The sequence below is a fragment of the Bufo gargarizans genome, chromosome 6, assembly GCF_014858855.1.
Source record: "Bufo gargarizans isolate SCDJY-AF-19 chromosome 6, ASM1485885v1, whole genome shotgun sequence".
Classification (NCBI taxonomy): Eukaryota; Metazoa; Chordata; class Amphibia; order Anura; family Bufonidae; genus Bufo; species Bufo gargarizans.
In genome coordinates this window covers 385,904,320-385,923,712 of record NC_058085.1, presented here as the reverse complement: position 1 = coordinate 385,923,712, position 19,393 = coordinate 385,904,320, and the positions used below count along the sequence as shown (strand labels likewise).

The 19,393-nt window shown below is 48.9% G+C and overlaps 1 protein-coding gene across 2 annotated transcripts in view; it reads right to left on the bottom strand.

Moving 5' to 3' along the window:
• Positions 1-16,952, bottom strand: part of PPRC1 (PPARG related coactivator 1) — a 34,888-nt gene extending 17,936 nt beyond the window's left edge. Inside the window, exons 1-5 of one of the 2 annotated variants that reach the window (XM_044298369.1) lie at positions 16,836-16,952; positions 6,538-6,684; positions 6,007-6,159; positions 5,803-5,883; positions 1,068-3,852 (exon numbers count right to left, since the gene is read on the bottom strand). In XM_044298369.1, coding sequence (XP_044154304.1) covers positions 1,068-3,852; positions 5,803-5,883; positions 6,007-6,159; positions 6,538-6,684; positions 16,836-16,916 — 3,247 coding nt within the window. In that variant the 5' untranslated portion in view covers positions 16,917-16,952. Of the gene's footprint in view, positions 1-1,067; positions 3,853-5,802; positions 5,884-6,006; positions 6,160-6,537; positions 6,685-12,258; positions 12,407-16,835 lie in introns of those variants that run through there. The other variant, XM_044298370.1, reaches the window with a different exon arrangement.
• Positions 16,953-19,393: the final 2,441 nt, after the last annotated feature.

Genomic DNA, 19,393 nt, shown 5'->3' with positions numbered 1-19,393 from the left:
AGAGTACACTGCAGATAACTGTCCCCCAGCAGCAGGAAACTGACAATGGACTGACCATCTACACTGGAGAATTTACCATTTGTGCCAGAAGAACATGATTTTGCATCACATTTTCAATGACCCTTTCTGATGTAAATGTCCCTTTAAAAGGGGGTTATCTACTAAATATGGGTGTAAATGGAGGGTGCCATACTCAGGACACATTAGCGTAGGAGTAAAACCACTATGCACACAAACGCACCATGTTTCGCCGTCCGCTAAACACGGATGCCACCCATGTGGGTTCCGCAATTTGCGGAACGAGCAGCCCATTATAGAAATGCCAATTCTTGTCCGCAAAATGGACGAGAATAGGACACGTTCTATTCTTTTTGTTGCCGGGCCACGGAAGGGAGCAACGGATGCGGACAGCGCACACAGAGTGCTGTACGCATCTTTTGCAGCCCCAATGTAGTAAATGGTTCCGCATCCGAGGCGCAAAAAACGTGGCTCGGATGTGGACCTAAACAACGTTCGTGTGCACGAGTCCTAAATAGCAAGTCTTACACTGGAGGATCAAGAGGCACCACATTACAGTTGGTTGTCCTTTTCTCTCAGAACCTTGACTTTTTAGACAATTTGTTAGGCTGGAATCACACATGCAGTTTTTTGAGCCATATATGACAAATATGAAAAAACTGAAAGATTTCTGCATATGAAATCGCAGTCATAAATGGATCGCATCACAGAGAACCCCTTTAGTATGGGTGCAGCTGCAGCAATCCGCTTATTTTCAAGGTTACACCTCCTGTAGGGAGATCATGCAGGGATACGCTCTTTGAACATCAACCCCAGCCACACGTGACATTACTGTCCTGTAACATTCATATATTCTCCACTTTGATGCTACAACCTGGCAAAATAGACAGAAAACTGCTGGAATAGCAATTTTCACTTCCCAGGGCTCCTCATGGGAGGGACTTCAAACTACTAATTCCAGTCTTGTGGAATTCTATTGTTTTTGAAGCAATTCACTGCTCATTGACCAAACCATAGCTCCCAAGTGGAGGCGCCTCGTGACATTTTACCTGCTTCACATGTAAAGCTTTTCTCGGGCTCCTTCAGATCAGATTCGGTTATCGCCTGGAAGCTTTCCCCAGATGTAGTCAGGGTTTCAGCAGGTGGAAGTAGGACAGGCTCGTTGGCTTTTTGGTCAGGCACTATACAGGCTGATGCCAGTTTTTCTTCTGCCACTTCATGGGCATTTACACTTCCGATGGCTGGAATCTGCTCAAGTTCTAACTTCTCAGCCTTCAAAGACTGATCTGCTGCCGGTGCAGGGGTTTGTGTAGAAGGTTTGTCTACTGCCTGCACCGTAACATCTGCAAGCACCGCCTGCTTTGGCGGCTCTGGTTTTAAGGCTTCTGCGGATGATGCTACCTGAATGCCCAGCTGTGCGTTGGCAATGGCGGCGTCAGAGGACGGCTTAATTTGGTAACCTAATTTCTGTGCTTTTTTCAAAATTTCCATTATTTTAAAGACCACTTGGTTTGCAGATTTTAGATCTGGCAGAGGAGAATTTGCCTTGTTACAATCTTTGGGCAACGCATTTTCAGATTTCTTAGCCAATGAGGATTTAATGGCATCAGCGGCTGCAGGCTTGTCATGCTTGCCGCTTTCAGGTTTTGCAGCAGTTCTGGTCTCTTTCGGTGGGACACCGTTCTCAAGCTTAGTCACTGGCGCTCGGCCTGTTTGAACAAGAAGAGGGGCAGCAGTCTTGGGTCTACACTCTACGGGCGAGACAGTTTCCTGCACCATCTTCTGGTCAGGCAGAACTTGGAGATTGGTTCGGACAGAATTCTCAGGAGAGCTGTGAAGGGACTGACTTTCATGCATCCCTTGAGCATTTGGCCAATACATAGTTGTTGGTCCCGAAACCCAACCGGTAGGATGTACTGGCGGCATTGCAATAGGTGGAGGTGGAAAGGGAGGCCAACTTATGACTGGTGGCGGCTGGACAGGCAAGACTGATGGCATAACATTTGGATAATGAGGAACGACTGGCAATGGTGGCATGCCAGGATAAAAAGAAGGATGTGGAGGGACAGCTGGCCAGGCAGGTGGATAAAATGGAGGTGATGGCCGATTAGGTTGTGGAGTAAGCGTTGGTGGAGCTACATCCATAGCCATTTCGCATGGTTTCTCATATATTTGAACACCTTGACTTGCCATCGGCTTTGGAGTCACTGTCATTGGAGCAGAAGCTGAACTAACAGGAACGTCTTGGCCAGAAACGCTGCCGCCCTTGTTTGGTGGGCACGTTTTTACCTCGACTGATGGTTTATTTGTTTGTGTAGGGGCCATTAAGCAAGGCAGCTCTGCCAATTCTGTCGGGGGCTCGGGAACACTTGGCCATTTGCTAGAAGACAGCTTCTCGTTGTCTCGATCGGGGTTCGGTTTGCGGTGCTGTAGTCTCTTCCTATATTCGCTTAAGCTAAGTGACTTGGGCTTTGCTTCCTTCGCGGCCTGAGAAGAGTCCCCATCCTGTACAGCTTCCACCTTCAAGGCACTTGATTCTTCATTACTGGAGGATTTCTCCCCACCACAGATATCGGCGGAAACCAAAACGTTTTCTTTATCAGACTGTAATTCATCAACCTTGACAACAGAATCTTGAGTGTCCTCACATTTGGGGTCCTTAGTTTTTGGGTCTCCCTCTAAATCTGTGTCAATGCCACCTACTACTGTAATCTTAGCAACAGGTTTTACTTTTAGATCTGTCAATTTTTTCTCCAGGATGGACCCGTCTAAGCTTGCTCGAGATCTCGCCTTGGTGCGGCTGACCTTGGACATCCGATGCTCGATCTGGGACTCTTTAACCTGGTCCAATGTCTTAGTTAAAAAGTCTGACTCCTGCAGGGAAGGGTTACTCGATCGGCTTGCAGGTGTTTGGGCGACACTTTGCCCCACTGTCGCTTCTGGGGCAACTGGAGATTTGTCTTCAGTAGCGCTCTTAGTTTTACTTTTCGACTTAGATTTCGAGGACTGCTTTTCTTTGCTGGATCTCTTTCCCTTCATTGGCAACTTGTCATTTGCTACTGTGATATCTGGTTCACTACTTTTCTTACAGTCTGGAGCAATTTCCTCCGAAATACAAGCAGAGTCAGTATCTGAAGACCTCTGAACCGTTACGTCAGCCCCTGGAGGTTGAGGAGATAAATCTTGCAATGTAGGGAAAGGCTGGTAGTCCTCCCCTGCAGGTTCCTGATTAACCTCATCTAATGTCTTTGTACAATCAATTTGTTTTTCATGATTCCTTTCTAGCTCTGGACCACGCTGCTCCGATGAGGACTGGTCTTCAGTTTCGGCATCATCTGAAGACTCTGAGCAAAACATTTCCTCCAGGGGTTCTACCACCACAGGTACTTTTATACATTCGCCTCGATCGGACACAATCTCGAGGAACACTTCATCGCTCAGAAGGTTTTCCTCATCTTCTGACTCCAGGCACACGGTTATGGCAGGCAGGCAGTAAGGATGCATGTATTTTACCAAGTCATTAAGGGTGACATTTTCAGTATTTATGATACACGGTGTCCCGTGCCTTAACATCTGCTCATGATCCCCATCATTATTATCCGCTTCAGATTCCACCGAGAAGTTTTTGTCAAATGAAAGTAAGTTATAGTTAGTAGCGTCCCCAAGAGTTGGCACTTCTTCATCCTCTCCGTCACTTCGCGGTTGGGTCTCTTCAGCTTCTGACCTGCGGGGTAAACATACCCTCATACTTTTATGATTGTTACGTCTCTTTGGTGTAGAGCTGATGATATCTGGAAACAGATCCCAGTTTGGCCCAGAACAACGTCCATCAATCTGCAATAGGAACATAAAAAATAAATAAAATAACTCAGCAAACAGGCCTCACAGCAATAGAGAACACTTGTCCCAGAAACCACCCCCAGCAGCTGTTCACCTCTTAAAGGGGTTGTCTCACTTAGGCCTCATGCACACAGCCATTCCGCGCAATGGGGACCGCATTTTATGGTATGCAATGCAGGTACACTATCCGTGCGGCTGCCGCGACCGATCCATTCAACTCAGTTCCACACTGCACCTTCCGGATTGCGGACCCATTCAAGTGAATGCAGTGAGCACAAGGCCGATGCCCGCATACTGTGGACCCACTGTTTGCAGGCTGCAGTATGGGCCACGGCCGTGTGCATAGGACCTTAAGCAAATGGCATTTATTGTGTAGAGAAAGTGAATGCAAGGCCCTTACTAATGTTTTGTTATTGTCCATATTGCCTCCTTTGCTGGCTTCAATAATTTTTCCATCACATTATACACGGCTGATATCAAGGGGTTTTGACCACCGCTGCAGCACAGATACAAGGTGGCCGGAATGAGAGCTGCTGCGCATGTGTGCCCCCAACAGTCCCAACCAGAAAGGCCGACTGCTTTTCCTATAGTGTGCAAGCACGACCACCGATGGTGGTCATAACTCCTGGATATGAGAAGCGTATAATGTGATGGAAAAATGCATCCAGCCAGGAAAGGAAGCAATATGGACAATCACAATACATTAGTAAGTGCCTTGTATTAACTTTGGATGCATGATAGATGCCATCTGCTGAAGTGAGAGAACCCCTTTAACCATTTAAAGGGCTTCTAGAATTAGAAAAATAGGAATGCTTTTCTTCTGCAAACAGCTCCACAGTTGTATGTGGGTCGTGTCTGGAACTGCACCTTAGCTCTGTTGAAGTGAATGGCACTAAGCTGCATTACCACCAACAATCAGCAGAAAGGTTTAGAACGGCTTATGAAAGAAAGCAATGTATTTTCTAATCCTGGACAAACCTTTTGACCAGTGTTTCGGTCCTAAATGACTCGGTGAATATTATATCTCTTTATGGAGAGCACCTAAGCGGCGCAAATTATCAAACTCTTTAGCGATTTTGCAGGTGGTGGTTTAATGACTTTTTGCTTAGCCACCAAAATAATTTCTGCACTGATTTCTTGACACATAATGTGTAGAGTTTTTTTTCCAGTTTACACTTATTTATTCTTTGCATTTGCAAATTCACACTGAAAGAGAAGGAATGAATTGGGAGGGTTTGGCTACTTTAGGGGTTTCATCCGTTTTATCTGTATTTCAATAGTCGTTGGCAGAGCTTATCCGCCATGCAATTACATGACCGCAGTGTCCAATTGGGGCCTCCTCTATTCACAGTATAACGGCCATTGAGTGCTACGTAGGCGCTGTCTTCTCCTTGGGGGTCCCTGACTGTCTCCCATTTTCACTAGACTGCAGAAGCTTTAAAGGGAGATGCCGAAAGAAGTTGCTGCAGAGTCAGGGCTTAGGCTACTTTCACACTCGCGTTTGGTGCGGATCCGTTCAGATAATACAACCGTCTGCATCCGTTCAGAACGGATCCGTTTGTATTATCTTTAACATTGCCAAGACGGATCGGTCTTGAACACCATTGAAAGTCAATAGGGGACGGATCCGTTTTCTATTGTGCCAGTGAAAACGGATCCGTCCCCCCATTGACTTACATTGTGTGTCAGAACGGATCCGTTTGGCTCAGTTTCATCCGACGGACACCAAAGCGGAATGGAGACGGAACGGAGGCAAACTGATGCATTCTGAGCGGATCCTTATCCATTCAGAATGCATTAGGGCAAAACTGATCAGTTTTGGACCGCTTGTGAGAGCCCTGAACGGAAAGCCAAAACGCGAGTGTGAAAGTAGACTTACACCATCCGCCTTCAAAAGTCAGTAGACTGTCATACAGGGGTTAAAATACCACTTGTTTTACTCACTTTGTTGGAATTCGCTCTGCGCTGGCCGTCCATTGAGAACATATCTCGATCAGGCGGTGTACGTGACAAACCGAGCAATCTCTGCAAAAAAAACAAAAGCATGAAAATGACCCCCAAAAACCATAGCTAAATAAAAGGGCGCACACAGTAACACGTTTAGACGTTACACCCCTGTATAACCTTCAGGCATACATCTGGACTTACTAAGCTGCCGTCTCGATCCTTGGACGACACCAGGAGTTCTGTATCCGGAATGGTGTCAAATGGGGACATATTCTCATCATCTGCGTTGTCCAGTATCTCTGTGAGAGCGTTCAGCAGAGACAGTTCGTTTTCCTCATCAAAATGATCTTTGTGCTGCAAAAGGAGGTTACAAGGGGTTATACGGGATCACAAAAACAGCTACACATCTACTGGTTGCTTGTGGTACTGCAGCTCAGCCCCGACGACTGCAACGGAGCCGAGCTTCAATACCAGACAAAACAGGGATGGTCGTGGGCGCTGCCATGTTTTTCCAATTTTGGTCCGTTCCTTTAAAAAGTCCAAATATCAAGAACCTCATCCTGACCAGCTTCAATAATCATGAGCCAAGATATAGGATATCAAATTACCCCAAATTTTATGATCATGTCCTGTGCCCCAAGAAATGCAGCACGTACCACCCGGGAAAAAGATAACCGCCAAAGAAAAAGATCATTGCTGAAGGCCGAATTGTGACAATTCTATGGGTCCTACCTCTGCCTGGGCACCAGGATCGTCAATGATAGAAATGATTGAGTTGTCAATGTATCCATGGAAGGTTCCCAGGATTCCTCCAGCGTCCAGTGACAGAGCGAGATCAGAGAGGCCATGACAGGTCTCATCTTCCTCCAGATCATGGCACTGCAAAACAAGACAGAAAAGGTCAACCGAAACCACTTGTAAGGGACACAAATTGCTTTAATTCAGATTTCTAGCACAATTGTGATCAGGAAAGGACGATATTCTCCGGTCCTGAAGCCAATCTAAATTGAACAGGCAGCAATCAGCAAATTAGCTCTCCTCCAGCGGGAAGAAAACTGCTCCTGCAGGTAACTACCCCGTCAACGTGGACCCACAATGGAGCCTTGAAACACGACCAGGGATTTTAGCCGAGTCTCCATCAAGAACCTAAAGGACTGAACACTGAATTACAGGGTAGAAGCCTATAGATGGCGCAAGAGTTCTCCTCCTCCAGGAAGAGAGCTCATCTTTTCACTACCTGTAAGATTCCCCACAAATGGACAGTAATCAAAACCCCCAAAACTGAAGCTGCTGCAAATTTCTAGGCACATTAGGCTTCATGTGCATCCAAGACGGAGGTTCCGGCAAAATACGCAAATTCCGACACACGCGGAATCTGACGGACCCCCATTATAGTTAATGAGATCTGGAGATTCCGGTATTCTACGCCTATGCCGGAAAAGATAAAAGGCGTCTATGCAGAGGTGTAAGCAAGGTAGCCCCTGAGTCTATGACAGTCCAAGCTATGCACATTATTATTAAAGGGGTGGTCTAATCAAATATAAACAGTGAGTCACAACCACGCTTTAAGAATTTTTTTTATCTCATCCCCTTCAGTGTCACTGTATACGTTTGCAGGTTTTCAGTAAAACTAGTGCGGCCGGACACCAAATCGCTGAGCCGCCGCAGGTCCAGAGGCCACTACAGTGGAGTTGTATTACATCCGGCTATATAAATGAATGCCCATCCAGGCTTTTTGGATGTAGTCCACCTGAGCCGGATTTTTTTTATTTTTTTTACTTTTTTGGGTTCAATGCACTTACACAAAGCAGGTGCGAGAAGAGTTGTGCTCCTTTTGATGCCAAGGAGTGATAACCGTCTGCCGGGCGTAAAGGGAAAGTAAACGCAACTCTGTAGTAAGAACGCCACACAGGTCAGACAGCAAGCAGAGGAGGTAATGCGCCGCATGTGCCTCATACGCGGAGGGGGGATATGGATATATGAGAGCTGTGCTGTGGAACTTTTGGAAGACTTACGCCCCCATCTACAGGATTTGCACTAAACTCAGGCACTTCCCAGGACTGTCAGAACCGCGATAATGCTTGCATACAACGCCATGCAACACAGCCATATGGCGGTCACATGACACCGCCATGTACGTTTCCAATCCAGTTCTTGGGAGATTTTTCCTAAGGAAACGGACAGGGAATCGAAATTAGCCAATCATAACTGGTTATCCAGTAGCCATTCCCAGCGGCCGACGCTCGCCATCTTGTCACACGCCGTTAGTTATTACCATGTGAGCCCGCAGAGAGGATGGGAAGAAAGCTGCGTTGTTTTTCCAGTCAAATAAGACATGTGAACATTTCTTTGTCTTCGCGCATGGCATCTAATATTCACCCCATGGGCGAGGCTTGAGGAGCCCAAATTCTAGTCACACTAAACGTGTGCGCTGCGTATGACATACGGAAGATAACATACAACGCGCCGAGCGCCACAAGTTTCTTCCCATCCTCAAATCGCTGGAAATTCCTCCAAACAAAAAATAAAACGTATCACTCCTGTGGACAAAGGTCGCGGATTGTGCGCCGGCGGGATCCTTGCAGGGACAAGGCGCAATTCTATAGCTTGCTGACCTTTGCTCAGCAACAAATTAGACCAAGTCCTTAAAGCGGTTGTCCCACAAAAACAAAAACTACATTTTTCTTGCCAGGACCTGGACCTGAATACTTTTGGAATTGCATGTAATTAAACATTTAGTATCGCCATTTAGAATTCAATATAATGTATCTGTATAGCGCCACCTGCTGTCTGTCCTTTTCCTTACATCTCTGTCCACCTCACTGAGGTGGTCGCACATGCTTACTTCTATCTTTCATCTGTTAGAAGCAGTTACAGGACACAGCTCCTGAGCTGTGATAGGAGGAGAGCTGCAGAAGAAGGGGCACAGCTCCTGAGCTGTGAAAGGAGGAGAGCTGCAGAAGAAGGGGCACAGCTCCTGAGCTGTGATAGGAGGAGAGCTGCAGAAGAAGGGGCACAGCTCCTGAGCTGTGATAGGAGGAGAGCTGCAGAAGAAGGGGCACAGCTCCTGAGCTGTGAAAGGAGGAGAGCTGCAGAAGAAGGGGCACAGCTCCTGAGCTGTGAAAGGAGGAGAGCTGCAGAAGAAGGGGCACAGCTCCTGAGCTGTGAAAGGAGGAGAGCTGCAGAAGAAGGGGCACAGCTCCTGAGCTGTGATAGGAGGAGAGCTGCAGAAGAAGGGACACAGCTCCTGAGCTGTGATATGAGGAGAGCTGCAGAAGAAGGGACACAGCTCCTGAGCTGTGATATGAGGAGAGCTGCAGAAGGGACACAGCTCCTGAGCTGTGATAGGAGGAGAGCTGCAGAAGAAGGGACACAGCTCCTGGGCTGTGATAGGAGGAGAGCTGCAGAAGGGACACAGCTCCTGAGCTGTGATAGGAGGAGAGCTGCAGAAGAAGGGACACACCCTGAGCTGTCAGCTTGAAGAGAATCTAGCAGTGCTATTGGAGCAATGAATGAGGAGATCTCTGGATCCATGTGAGGTACAGGACTGGATCTAGCTTTGTTAGATTGTCGTGTACCAATTCTCATTATTTCCACATTAATCATAGGATAACCCCTTTAAAGAGGACCTGTCCCCTCTCCTGACGCCTTTTTCAATAGCTTCATGCATTCCCCATGTAATAACAATTCTAGAGCATCTATTCTTATGGCTGTGTTGTACCATTCCTCTATTCTTTCTACTAGAAGTTATGAATAAATTGCTAGCAGTCTGCAGTAAGGGTACAGAGGGGAGGTAACCAGTGGGGTACACCCCCCCCCCCCCCCGACTGGTAACTCCCCTCTGTACCTTTACTGCAGACTGCTAGCAATTTCTTCATAACTTCTAGCAGGAATAATAGAGGAATGGCACAACACAGAGCCATAAGAATAGATGCTCCAGAATTGTTATTACATGGGGGATGCATGAAGCGATTAAAACAGGCATGTCAGGAGAGAGGACAGGTCCTCCAAGAAAATTACTAATCTTAAAAAATAGCCGTGATACAAGACTGTACACTAATGCCTCAGACACAATCTAACTAAATGTTACCATACAGATGGGTTTCACATGAGAAGGCCTATATACTGTTCATCCCCCACCCTAGGTTTTTAGGACAGGACGCAGCTGTATGATACAGATACTTCCCGTCAGCCATACTGACTCTCACGGGGCACATTTCTCCGTCACTGACACCCATACAGCTCGTCCCATTAAAGGGCTATTCCCATCACAAACAACAGGGGCATATCTCTAGGGTATGCCCCCATTGTCTGATAGGTGCAGGTCCCACTTCTGGAACCCGCAACTACAATGAGAACGGATCGGGGAAATGAACGGAGGGCGCACTGCGCATGCACATACTGGCCCTATATTCCTTTCTATGGGGCCGCCAAAAATAGCCGAGCCAGCCCATAAAAAAATGAATGGGAGCAGGGGTGCGTGCGTGGTGCGCTCCCATTCGCTTCTATGGGAGCAGCGCTTGGTGGACGGACCACGGGGTCCTCCAGCCACAGCTCTCCCCGCTCCGTTCTCGTAGCGATATGCCCCCATTGTCTGATGGGAATACCCCTTTAACTCCCCCACTACCACGCCTTTCATTTGTAAAACAGACCAGGCTGATTTAAGAACAGCCACGGACACGGGGTCATGTACTATCCAGAATTCTGCCTATATTAGGCATGGAGCGGGCGGCGAAGGGGACAGGCTGGCAGGCCCATCTCATTCATAATTTTCTACACCTGAACTAGCGCTGGAAACGCCAAAGTTACGTAGAGGCCTGCGCCTCTCCATAACTCCACCGCCAGCGCAGAGTTAGCAAGATCAGTGTCTAAAACGTAGTCTTCAATAACGACCCCCACAGTGTTCCCGTTCTGCTCCACCTCGCGGATGTTCAGCAGGACTCCTCAAGAGGCTTAAAACCTCCGAATTCCAATTCGGGGGCTGGATGCAAATTTAACCCTTCAGAGGACGCTCCCAGATCACGATTGATCCAGACTTATATTTTACAAGACGATCCACTGCAGAAATCCCCGGCTGACACTTGGACGTCTGCCACAGAACGGGCGTGCTCTTTCTCCTTGCAGATTATTTTTTTTTCCCGCAGCACAAACAGAAATCCGCAATTATTTTACTAGCACACGAATGAGGTGTTGTACATCCCGTTCGTCTGCACTGGAGGTGGCAGCGAGGTGCAGGACCCCAGCCTAAACATGTGGACATACCCCAATATGAGATAGCCAATGACCCCCTTAGGGCTCATGCACACAAATGTATGCCGTATGTCCGTTCCGCGAAAAAGATAGAGCATGTCGTATATCTGTCCGTTTTGCGGATAAGCATAGGCATTGTTACAATGAATCTGCAAAAAATACAAAAAACGGATGCAACGCGGACGTATGCATGAGCCCTAATAAGAGCCTATCATCCAGTTGAATCTAAACTTATAACATCCTGTTGCTCAGAATAAGGCCTCATGCACACGACCGTTGTGTGTTTTGCGATCCGCAAAACGCAGATTGCAGAACGGCACGGACAGCCATTGATATAAATGCCTTTTCTTGTCCGCAAAACGGACAATAGGACAGGTTATGTTTTTTTTTCCGGACCACGAAACGGAGCGACGGATGCGGAGAGCACACGGAATGTGTTCATGGCGGCGTCATGACTGACAACTGCTGGCCGTGCGATGGTACGATAATACCGCCTGTTTTCACGCCAACCAACCTCTCCGCTCACCCCTACTCCTTTCAGGTCGCTTGCAACTTTCTTTTCCATAGAGAAGCGTTGCACAAGTCGCCGTCTGCATCGCCCCCGCAGTGCCCTAGCCTAAAAGCGGGGCATCCCTTTAAATATGTAGCAACAGGCAAGCCCGAAAACTAGAATCCTAGGACTGAGCCGGTGATTCACTCCTTAGTCGTCAGTGATTCATCGCTTCTTCAACTGTTACAATGAAATGACTCGGGAAATAATTCTTACGGTCTGACATTAGACGCTATAGGGTTTAACCTTAAAGGGGTTGTCTCGTCTCAGACACTGGTGGCACACCGCTAGGACAGGGATCAGCAACCTCCGGCACGCCAAGTGTTGTGAAACTACATCTCCCATCATGCACACCTGCAGGGGTGGCGCTGCAGGCTGACCCAGATAACTGGAGAGACACCTAACAAATGGGGATTATTCGAAGCTAGCCCTGGAGAGGTATTCCTAACCCGGACTATCCATGGGTATGCTACAAGCGTCCACCCGCACCCATCCCTGACCCACCCGATGTGCGCACCTCCCTCCTATGAAAGTCACAGGAAAACACTTTACACAAATTATTTTTTTCCTAAACAAAAAATAGTTAAGGGGAAAAAAATATAATAAAAAAAATAATAAAAAATAAATAAGCGATTCTGAGCACCAAAGATTACCTAATCCGCGCAGCTGCGACTCAGGTACACGACAGGTTAACTGATGTCAACAAGCCGTGTGGGAGAAACTCCGCACAGACCACATGTCTCCGCAGCAGCGATGTGTACACACGGATCCCGTCCCTCAGACCGCCAACACCGGACAGGAAGAACCCGTAGAGCGCAGCAGTCTGCCGCCAGCTCCAGACACGTGGGACCCCCGCTCCACAGCGCCCCCCTCACGACCAACCACAACATATGGAAAGTGGCGTCCTGCACCGCCCTCATACACGTGTGCGCGCCCGCCCAGAGAACAGAACAACAACTCTCATCATCATCACTGGAACACCACACATCTGTGACGATCTCAAAATCTAAGGGGAAAAAAAAATAGAAAGCGACCGCAGCGCCAACTGGGATAGCGCCACTGTGGAGCTGCTGCTGAACTACAACTCCCAGCGTGCCTGGACAGCCAACATGAAAGATTTTACTTTTATAAGAGCTGAAGAGCGCTACTGTAATGTGTGAGGTCGGCCATAGAGGTGAGATGTCCCGATCACAGGCGGGGGACTTACTAAGAAAAATGCGCCAAAAACCGGCGCATGCTGCGCCAAACTCCTATTTTACACACCTACCCGCAGTAAGATGCAAAATACGCCAAATGTACTCAATCCGGTCACTTTTTCTTTTAGCTGATAAGTACTGAGGTAATTGACCGCCTGCCGTGAGTGGCACCAGCTTTACCGCGCCACGAGTACCGTTTTCACGTCATTTTGATAGCCCCGCGTCTGCTGCAAGACGCACGTGGCTGGTATCCGTGTTTTGCGAATGCGCAAAACGCACGCGGCAGTCTGAAGAAGCCCTAAAAGGTGAGACATATGGAAGTCTAAACTGATAAAACCATGCGCCTCACATTAGTAGTGACCCCACCAAGTACCGCCTCACGTAATGGACAACATGGGGTTAATGCATGAGGTACATGATGGAGTCACCTCTATGTGCCTCACATTCATAGTAAATAACCCCATCATGTATCATATTAACCCCGTGTGGCCCATTATGTGAGGAGGTACATGATGGGGTCACTTACTATTAATCTATCAGCAGATTTGCACCTATGACACTGGCTGAACCGTTTTACTATATGCAAATGAGCCTTTAGGAGCAAAGGGGGCGTTACCATTACACCTAGAGGCTCTGCTCTCTCTGCTTTGATTGACAGGTCCAGGTGCGACATCATTTTGACTGCCTGCTCCTGTCAAAGTGCAGAGGACGCTGCAGTTGCAGAGAGAGAGAGCTGATCCTCTAGGTGCAATGGTAACGCCCCCTTTGCTCCTAGAGGCTCATTTGCATATATCAAAACTTAATTTTTCTCAGCGATGAGGCCACATATGGACATGGGACCAACGCAGATGTCTGCAGCTGCCAAGTGCACATGTAACAGGTCAGCCAGTGTCAGAGGTACAAAACTGCTGACAGATGCCCTTTAATATGAGGCACATGGAGGTACTGAGGTACTAACACCATGTGCCTCACAATAACAGACCGCAGAGTCTCCATGAAGCACAGACCTCTGTCACCTGCTCCTGAGGAAATCTCCACATAAACACAGTAGGTAACTTCTTCCGCAGCAAGACTCCTCCAGGAGGCTCACAGGATAAACAGCCTATGATGACATCACCAAAGATGTTACTGGTCACATGGCGATGATGTCATCACAAGTCCTGTATTCTACCAGCATTCTCCGATTGGAATTGATGCTAAACTACACAATATTGAAAAGTGGGTAAACCTGGTACCAAACCGAGCACTATCATGTCTTTTATACCCAGTGCAACCCTTAGCCAGAGTGGACATCTGCCAGACCCCCATGACGACGTCTCCATCTTCCATCAGGAAGGGGATGATATCAGGTGGACAACCCCTTTAAATTCAAGGCTGGACAGCTCCCAGGTCCGCAATGCAATTTACTACTGACGTCTCTGGACCTGGAGGGGTTCACCACCACCCACAAACAGCGCTCCCCTGGTCCCGTGATGAGCGGGGGTCCCACCGTTCGGATGCCCACAGTCTAATAGTTCCCCGGATTCGGCTGCTGCTAGGACGGTCATGGACGTGAAGTTATAGGAAGAGATTACAGACTGGGAAGAGGGGGGAGGCGCGGCTGCAGGTAGTCAATTACCAGGGAGATTTCTACTACTGAGGAACTGGATGCTGGGGGTTATAGTCTATTATGGGGGTGGGGCAGATTATGCACATTAGTTTTATAGCTATGGGGGCGGGGGGTGTAACACTATAATTAGTCTGGAAAACAGCGTGCGGGGCATTAGTGTGAATACTGGGGGGGGGGGGGATATGAAGTCAAAGTATTAAGAGTCTGAAGGGGTGGGGGCAGGGAAGTCCTAAAAAGTTAAAGTATTACAGGTGGGGGAGGGGGCAGACAGCATTATAAAAAGGGTATTATAAAATATGAATTACCAGGAGCTGTGCATTAGCAGTGGGAATAACAGGAGGATAAAGTATTGCAGATCAGGAACAGTGCATTATTAGTGGGAATAATAGGCAAGGAATGGTGCGTTATTAGTGGGAATACGAGGATATTATAAAAAAAAAAAAAAAAAAAAAAAAAAAAAAAACAAGGGTGGTGCATTAGTGGGAATAACAAGAGGAGAGTATTACAGATCAGGCTCGGTGTGTTATTAGTGGGAATAGTCTGAGGATAAAAATTACAGACCAGAGATGGTGCACTATTAGTGGGAATAATATAGGGATACAGTATTACAGAGCAGGCGTGGTGCACTACTAGTGGGAATAACATAAGGATACAGTATTACAGAGCAGGCGTGGTGCACTACTAGTGGGAATAATATAGGGATACAGTATTACAGAGCAGGCGTGGTGCACTACTAGTGGGAATAATATAGGGATACAGTATTACAGAGCAGGCGTGGTGCACTACTAGTGGGAATAACATAAGGATACAGTATTACAGAGCAGGCGTGGTGCACTGCTAGTGGGAATAATATAGGGATACAGTATTACAGAGCAGGCGTGGTGCACTGCTAGTCGGAATAATATAGGCATACAGTATTACAGAGCAGGCGTGGTACACTGCTAGTGGGAATAATATAGGGATACGGTATTACAGAGCAGACGTGGTGCACTACTAGTGGGAATAACATAGGGATACGGTATTACAGAGCAGACGTGGTGCACTACTAGTGGGAATAACATAGGGATACGGTATTACAGAGCAGGCGTGGTGCACTACTAGTGGGAATAATATAGGGATACAGTATTACAGAGCAGGCGTGGTGCACTACTAGTGGGAATAATATAGGGATACAGTATTACAGAGCAGGCGTGGTGCACTACTAGTGGGAATATAGGGATACAGTATTAGAGCAGACGTGGTGCACTACTAGTGGGAATAATATAGGGATACAGTATTACAGAGCAGACGTGGTGCACTACTAGTGGGAATAATATAGGGATACAGTATTACAGAGCAGACGTGGTGCACTACTAGTGGGAATAATATAGGGATACCGTATTACAGAGCAGGCGTGGTGCACTACTAGTGGGAATGATATAGGGATACAGTATTACAGAGCAGGCGTGGTGCACTACTAGTGGGAATAATATAGGGATACCGTATTACAGAGCAGGCGTGGTGCACTACTAGTGGGAATAATATAGGGATACAGTATTACAGAGCAGACGTGGTGCACTACTAGTGGGAATAATATAGGGATACAGTATTACAGAGCAGACGTGGTGCACTACTAGTGGGAATAACATAGGGATACCGTATTACAGAGCAGACGTGGTGCACTACTAGTGGGAATAACATAGGGATACCGTATTACAGAGCAGACGTGGTGCACTACTAGTGGGAATAATATAGGGATACAGTATTACAGAGCAGGCGTGGTGCACTACTAGTGGGAATAACATAGGGATACCGTATTACAGAGCAGACGTGGTGCACTACTAGTGGGAATAATATAGGGATACAGTATTACAGAGCAGGCGTGGTGCACTACTAGTGGGAATAACATAAGGATACAGTATTACAGAGCAGGCGTGGTGCACTACTAGTGGGAATAACATAGGGATACCGTATTACAGAGCAGACGTGGTGCACTACTAGTGGGAATAATATAGGGATACAGTATTACAGAGCAGGCGTGGTGCACTACTAGTGGGAATAATATAGGGATACAGTATTACAGAGCAGGCGTGGTGCACTACTAGTGGGAATAATCAGGGGATAGGATAAAGTGCTGCAGGTGTGCGGGGCCGGCAGCGTGCTCCCCGCCGGCTGTTCTCGGGGCGTCTCCTCCCGTCCCGGGCTGCACCGTCTCCACATGTGGCCGGCCTCCAGCACGGGCGGCCCCGGCACCAGGCGCACAGAGCAGCCGCGGTGTGAGGCGGTGTCAGCGGCGAGCCTCCCCGGCCGGGCCCCGGCACACACACGCGTGTCTCTCCCATCCACGTGTCACAGGCAGCCGGCTCCAGCAGCGCCCCGCGCCTCTCACAGCGGCCGCCCCGGGTCCGGAGCGTCTCAGCAGGCTGCCGCCTTACTAGCGCCGTACCTGGAGAGGGCCACAAGCAGTGAAGAGCTCCATTCCTCCGATGGTTAACGTCTCCTCGCCCGTTCCCCACCGCGCCGCCATCTTGGCCCCTGAGTTCCGAGCCGGCAGCAGCAGAGCCGTCCGGGAACACGTGGTGCTTGCCGCATGGGAGGGGGCGGGGCCAGACGTCAGCCACTGCCAGGACTAGAGCAACTAGGAGGGGGAGGCGGCCATCTTGGTGGTGGCAGACAGGATCACGAGAACTTCGATGTGAAGGAATTTTCTGAGTTGTAATCTAGTAATACAGTCATGACGGGAACGAGATGCCCGGAAACTATATGTATATGTTCTGTAATGATTACTGCTGCAATTAATTAGTAACCACCAGGAACGTTCAGAACAAGACAGCCATAGTGACCCCATAAGACTGACAACGACACTGCCCCCTTAAGACAGCCACAGTTCCCCCTAAGAGAGTGACATCCACAGTGTCCTCATAAGTGTCGTCCACAGCGCCCCCATAACAGCGTCGTCCTACAGCGCCCCCATAACAGCGTCGTCCACAGCGCCCCCATAACAGTGTCGTCCACAGTGGCAGTGCCCCCATAACAGTGACATCCACAGTGCCCCCATAACAGTGTCGTCCACAGTGCCCCCATAACAGTGTCGTCCACAGCGCCCCATAACAGTGTCGTCCACAGCGCCCCCATAACAGTGTCGTCCACAGCGCCCCAACAGTGTGTCCAAAGCGCCCCATAACAGTGTCGTCCACAGTGCCCCCATAACAGTGTCATCCACAGCGCCCCATAACAGTGTCGTCCACAGTGCCCCCATAACAGTGACATCCACAGTGCCCCATAACAGTGTCGTCCACAGTGCCCCCATAACAGTGTCGTCCACAGTGCCCCCATAACAGTGTCGTCCACAGTGCCCCCATAACAGTGACGTCCACAGTGCCCCCATAACAGTGTCGTCCACAGCGCCCCCATAACAGTGTCATCCACAGTGCCCATCACTGAGGACAGTGCGAATAACATCTCACATTATAAAGCGTGTGGGGGAGGCTGGCTGGGGAGGTAGGTGACCGACCACCTGTCCAATGATGACCATTTGCTGTAGGACATTGTCACATTCAGAGCTGTCAGTCAACATTCAAGTCCTGGTCACAGGGAGCTGCCGCCTCCTCTACTGCCTCCATGGAAGGGAAGCTGAGCCCGTCAGGGGGTCCGAGCTGCGGGCCTGAGCCCGTCAGGGGGTCCGAGCTGCGGGCCTGAGCCGTCAGGGGGTCCGAGCTGCGGGCTGAGCCCGTCAGGGGGTCCGAGCTGCGGGCCTGAGCCCGTCAGGGGGTCCGAGTTGCGGGCCTGAGCCCGTCAGGGGGTCCGAGCTGCGGGGCCGAGCCCGTCAGGGGGTCCGAGCTGCGGGGCCGAGCCCGTCAGGGGGCCGAGCTGCGGGGCCGACCCCGTCAGGGGGTCTGAGCTGCGGGGCCGAGCCCGTCAGGGGGTCTGAGCTGCGGGGCTGAGCCCGTCAGGGGGTCTGAGCTGTGGGGCTGAGCCCGTCAGGGGGTCTGAGCTGTGGGGCTGAGCCCGTCAGGGGGTCTGAGCTGTACAGAGCCGTAAACTAACACAACCTAACATAAAACCCCATAACCACAGCTCGTTTCCAGAGTAACTTGTGTGAAGCCGCCTGATAAGGTGAAGGCGTTTTCTGGATTATTGCTAAAAATTAGTAGTTTTTCACCACGGACTTCCTATGGGTCTCACCTGTAGGTGCCTCCACCATGTACAATGCAGCGGTGGTGCGATGGGAGAAGAAGCTGTAATTACACCGCCCGGCCGCTACAACCCAGACGCCGTAGCTTTTAAAATCCGCACTGTGTCAATTTTTTGGGCGGCTCTGTGGCCGATGTATTGTGGGTTTCCCTCCGTGTGTCCCAGTGATTCCCCATTGTGGACTCTGCTCATTTTGCAGGAGTGTACGGCATTGTACTGATTTATAATACTGTGTGTCTCTGCATGGCCTTACTGACAGTGGCATTTCAGTACGGCTCTGCAGATACAGGCCACGCAGAGACACACAGCATTATAAATCATTGTAAGGCCTCATTCACACAGTAAGTGTTCAGTCAGTGATTTCCACCAGTGATTTTGAGCCAAAACCAGGTGCGGCTCTAAACACAGAACAGGTGCAGATCTTTCCTTTATACCTTATCTCTGTGGAGGCTCCAATCCAGGTTTTGGCTCACAATCACTGATGGAAATCACTGACCGAACACTGACGTGTGAATGAGGCCTAAGGGTCTATTCACACGTCCGTTTTTTCGTTCCTGATCTGTTCCGTTTTTTGCTGAACAGATCTGGACCAGATCTGGACCCACTCATTTTCAATGGGTCCTGAAAAAAATCAGACATTGTGCTGTCCGTTTTTTTTCAGGACCCATTGAAAATGAATGGGTCCAGATCTGTTCAGCAAAAAACGGAACAGATCAGGAAAGAAAAAACGGACGTGTGAATAGACCCTTATTACTGTGTTCTTCTGCAACACGAGCAGTGTCCACAACGGGGAATCACGCTCACACACGA